Source organism: Sinocyclocheilus grahami, unplaced genomic scaffold (genome assembly GCF_001515645.1).
Source record: "Sinocyclocheilus grahami isolate Dianchi unplaced genomic scaffold, SAMN03320097.WGS_v1.1 scaffold127.1, whole genome shotgun sequence".
Taxonomy (NCBI): domain Eukaryota; kingdom Metazoa; phylum Chordata; class Actinopteri; order Cypriniformes; family Cyprinidae; genus Sinocyclocheilus; species Sinocyclocheilus grahami.
This window is the reverse complement of record NW_015505306.1, coordinates 591,550-596,097: the sequence shown is the minus strand read 5'-3', so window position 1 is coordinate 596,097 and position 4,548 is coordinate 591,550. Positions and strand designations below refer to the sequence as shown.

At 36.4% G+C, this 4,548-nt stretch overlaps 1 protein-coding gene across 1 annotated transcript in view; it reads right to left on the bottom strand.

Annotated features, from left to right (window-relative positions):
* LOC107590425 (SRC kinase signaling inhibitor 1-like) overlaps positions 1–4,548 on the bottom strand; it is a 124,087-nt gene that overhangs the window by 23,978 nt on the left and 95,561 nt on the right. The window contains exon 6 of the mRNA XM_016279170.1: positions 1,404–1,696. Within this exon, the coding sequence (XP_016134656.1) occupies positions 1,404–1,696 (293 nt within the window). The remainder of the gene's footprint in view (positions 1–1,403; positions 1,697–4,548) is intronic.

Below are 4,548 nucleotides of genomic sequence, written 5' to 3'. Positions count from 1 at the left end.
ACACACACACAAACACACACACAAACAGCGAAGGGCTGTAGAGTTTCAACTCAAGTGGTAATTTGAATAAATTCAGTGTGGTCAAAAGGTGCAATAAGCTTGTCACTGCAGGCTGCCACTTTGGAACCACTTTTATTTTATTTAAAATCAGCAATTAACCTAAAAAAACCCCTAAAGTTTAATTTTAGAGTGCAGAATTTTTATACAGTATTAATTATTTTTAAATGAAACCTGAAAAAAATACCCAGCACAATCACTCATCATAAATCATAAAAACAAGGAATCAGAATTATCTAATCCTACGGACAGTTATGTTTGACATTACTCTAATAGTGGGTTGAAAAAAATACTCAATTTAAAGTAAATATTTTCCAGATAATATTTTAATGATTTAATTTTCAAAAAAAATTTTTTTATTGAAAATAAAAAAACATTTAATTTTAGAAACATGTTGTCTTTGTAATACCACACCTAGTATTTTATCACACAGAAGGGGTCTTTATAAATAAATAAATAATACATAAATATCACCACCTTTATATTTTATCAAACAGTCCTGCACAGGAAGTCATCATATTTGATCCTAGTTCTTGGCATCATAAAGTTTGAAATCCCTGAATTAAGTGACTTTGCTACAACAAAAATCTGTTGTGGATATGAACCTTTAGCATCTCATTATCATACAAGCAACCAGTCAGTAATTAATTACACTGATTTAAGTCTAAATGAGTGAAAACCCATTCTACTTTCCCAACCCTGACAACATTCTAAAAAAAAAAAAAACACACACACACACACACACACACACACACTCAGACATCAATGTACACACATACACCCCACACAAACAGACAATAAATAGAAACATTAGCATACATTAACAGACTCATGACTAATGTTAGCTGAGAGACTCGTGTCTAATAGCAGAGAGACATCTCACACTAGAGAAGTAAAAACTAACATTTGATCAACAGAGTGACGCAACATGATCGGATTTCAAAGTCAACCCACATCAAACTCCTGTGGTAGCACAGTGAGCTCACAAAATGAACCGAACTCCCAAGTTATATGCCAAAAACTGTGCATAATTCAAAAACCTCCGAGTTCAAGAACATCCAAATCTGAAAGACGTCGCTCAATGGATCAAACAACGGGTACGTCCCTTTAAAATATTTAACACGCAAAAAGGGCCGTGACGTCGATTTGAAGGTTAGGTTTGCCTTTCATCTCGCCACATACTGCGATCTACATCCTTAACCTTGTGATTTCTTATTTTGACTTGGAAAAGAAAGCATTCTTTAAATATGGATCATGCTTGGTGCCTTCTTTTACCCATCAGCCCATGCTGAGACAATGTAAGATGGCAAACAACTGAATCATTGAATGCAGTTGGAATCTCTCACCCTGAGGTCTCCGTTGGCCAGATGTGCGGCAGGATAGGAGGCATAGATGGGCTCTTTGCGATAGATTTTAATGATACTGCGGTCCTGTATGTCCCTCACGTCCTCCAGCTCGTAGAAAACATTCCTCGCTTCGTCTTTGATCAAGATGGCCGTGTTTGGGGACTTCAGCATTCCCGCTGTCAGCTTCTGAGGGAACATGTGCACGATGAGTGCGTGCAAGGTCTCCAAACTGTTGAGCTCGTGAGTGATATGAACACGTCTGGTCTCATCTCCAAACTGCAGGAAAAGGACACCTGAGGAGAGAGAAGGACAGAAGTAAAGAAGAAAGTCAGCAAAGACCACCATGATGAAGATGGAAGTGGTGAAGCATACACTCCTAAATGTAAGATTTGTGTATCTGAATGGCATATAAAATTTCCATCCATTTGGATTACGCAGTTTTATTATAAACTAACAAACTTAATGTGATGTATATTTATCAGTCATACATAAATCAAACAGGTAATATTTCTGTAATAATGAACTGAATGTGTTTTAAATACACAAAAAACTGTAAAAAACTTTATATATTCATCATCAATAAATCCAGTTTGTTTCAGGGTCATACATTTTGGGTATGTATATGTTCATACTTTTTAACTGAATTAATTCAATTGCTTTCACAATGAACAGATTTATGCTGATTCTAAGCAATCTGAATGAATGCACTTTGAAGGAAAAAATGATTTAAATAAAATTAAATAGATGAAAATTGCTGATGATAAACTGTGCCATTATTGAGCGCAGAAATCGTACCTGTTTTATTTATGTATGACTGACAAATATAAAGTGTGACATCACATTAGGTTTATGTTAAAATGGATGTAAATTTTGTACGCAATTCAATTATATAAATCATAAATTTGAGTGTCTGTCGAGAGAGTGACAGACATATTTTAGGAGGGATGTCAGTGACAGCAAGTCTCTCGTTCAGGGCTGTGTAACTCCTCCTGTAGACTTTTTGTCATCAGTTTTTGTCAGTTTATCTCAGTGCACTTCACCTAACGGGGCAGCAGGCGATCCTAAACTTCCTGCTGATGGGACAATAATCTCTCTGTGGGGAACAGCTCCAACCGAATCACTTTCAGCAAATATTGTGCGCTTGCTGCTAACATGCACTCAGCTATAAAAGTTCAACAACACTGTATCACCACTAAGAGACACTTCGCACCATGGAAACCAAAGCTAAAAAACAAACAGTTGAAGGTCAGTTCATCTGAATGAATTGTACTGCTGTAATTAAAGCACTGCAATTAACTATCAACAAGTAGAAAACATTTCACAGTATCTAATTGCAGGACAGCGAAATGTCATCTTCTGCCGAAAGCAAACCAGAACTGTGAGGCACATGCGCAAAGGACAAAGATTTTTTTTTTTATACCATTCAAACAAAGTGATTTAACAGAATGAATCAGACTTTCCATCACTGCATATGAAAAACAGGAGAATGTGTTTAATTATTGTGTCATCTCACTCGACTGTAAAGCTGCATGCACAATACAATGTGACACTAAAAATAGTGATGTAGCACCTTGTCACATTACTATTAAAATATAGCACAGATATTTCCTGAGATTAATTTGATGATGTTTAATCATTGCAATCTATTCTTGTACTTTGAGTTATTTATAAGGAAATGTTTATCATAATGAATATTTAATTGTCTATCAAACATCCGAGTAATTTTCTGCATAACCTTTGGGCTGATGCTTACATTTTAACAAAGCATTTTGATTTTGAATTGCGCCCTGAAATTGTTTTGAAATAGTTTCTCAAGAGGCTTAGAGGCTCGGCTGTTAAATTTAAATTGGTTATACAGTAACAGTTCAGAAGAGTTTCATAAACAATAATTTCATTTGAAAGTTACAGAAAGTCGATTGGATGAATAAGAGGCACTAGTGGAGTTGTTTCATTTTCTATTATTTATGGGCTTTGTAGGCCATTATATGCCTTGACAGAAGAGAAGTATGTGGAAAATGATGTACACTACCATTCAAAAGTTTGGGGTCTCACCAAGGCTGCAAGGCTGATTATTGAGAAATTCTGTTTACAAATTACAATTTAACAGTTATTTACAGTTACAATTTAAAATAACTGTTTTGCATTTAAATACATTTTAAAATGCAATTTATTCCTGTGATGCGAAGCTGAATTTTTGCGCGTTCATATGCGCGAGTCGGCATATATTAAACACTTTTAAAACTACGCAGCCTCAGCATGATTATGATCACTATTTTGTTTTACTAAGAGTTTCATATTGAATCTATTAGACTGTGGCTGTCAAATCCGGCTTTACCGAGCTCAATTGCTCTTACCCGTGCAGATATAAACATAACGCTATTGGCTAATTTAAAAAGGCTGCTTGACTGCTTGATATGTCCCGCCTTGTCTTCCTGTTTCAGTTGAAATTACGTCACCACATAGAATAACGCTGCAGGCACTTCAGGGATTCTTTGATGAATAGAAAGTTCAAAAGAACAGCATTTATTTCAAAATCTTTTGTAACGTAATTAATGTTTTTACTGTCACTTTTGATCAATTTATATGTATACACATCTTTGCTAAATAAAAGTATTAATTTGTTTTCAAAAATAAAAGCTGTAGGTATGACTCAAATCTGCGTAACCATTGGAGCACCTGTGAGTTGTGATCATGAATGCTACTGCTACACCACAGCACTGGCTCTAGTAAAGTTGCTAACTTATTCTTGTGTTTATGTGGGCATAAGCGTATTAGTCTTTTGAGTGTCAGGTAAAGAGAGTAATTTACTGAGAGCAGTAGACTGATACTCAGATGAGGCCAGTGTGTATATGTTACCTGGAGAGCGTAGTTTATTCTGGCTTGCAGAGCGGGAGAGTGGGAGGCTCTGACGGAAACGGTTCATGCGGTTGAAGCCCAGCGGCATGTCGGCCTCAGACATGGTCTCCAGAGACTCAGCAGATGCGAAGGACAGTTTAGACGCCTGGTCTGCCAAACCCGACTGAGTGGACTGGGAGTGACGTGGACTACGGCTCTAAATGACACAGAGAGAGAGAGTGAGATTTCCAGCATTTTAAATGGCATGATGTAAAAGGCAGACATTACTTACTCACAAGGAGAAACCAAG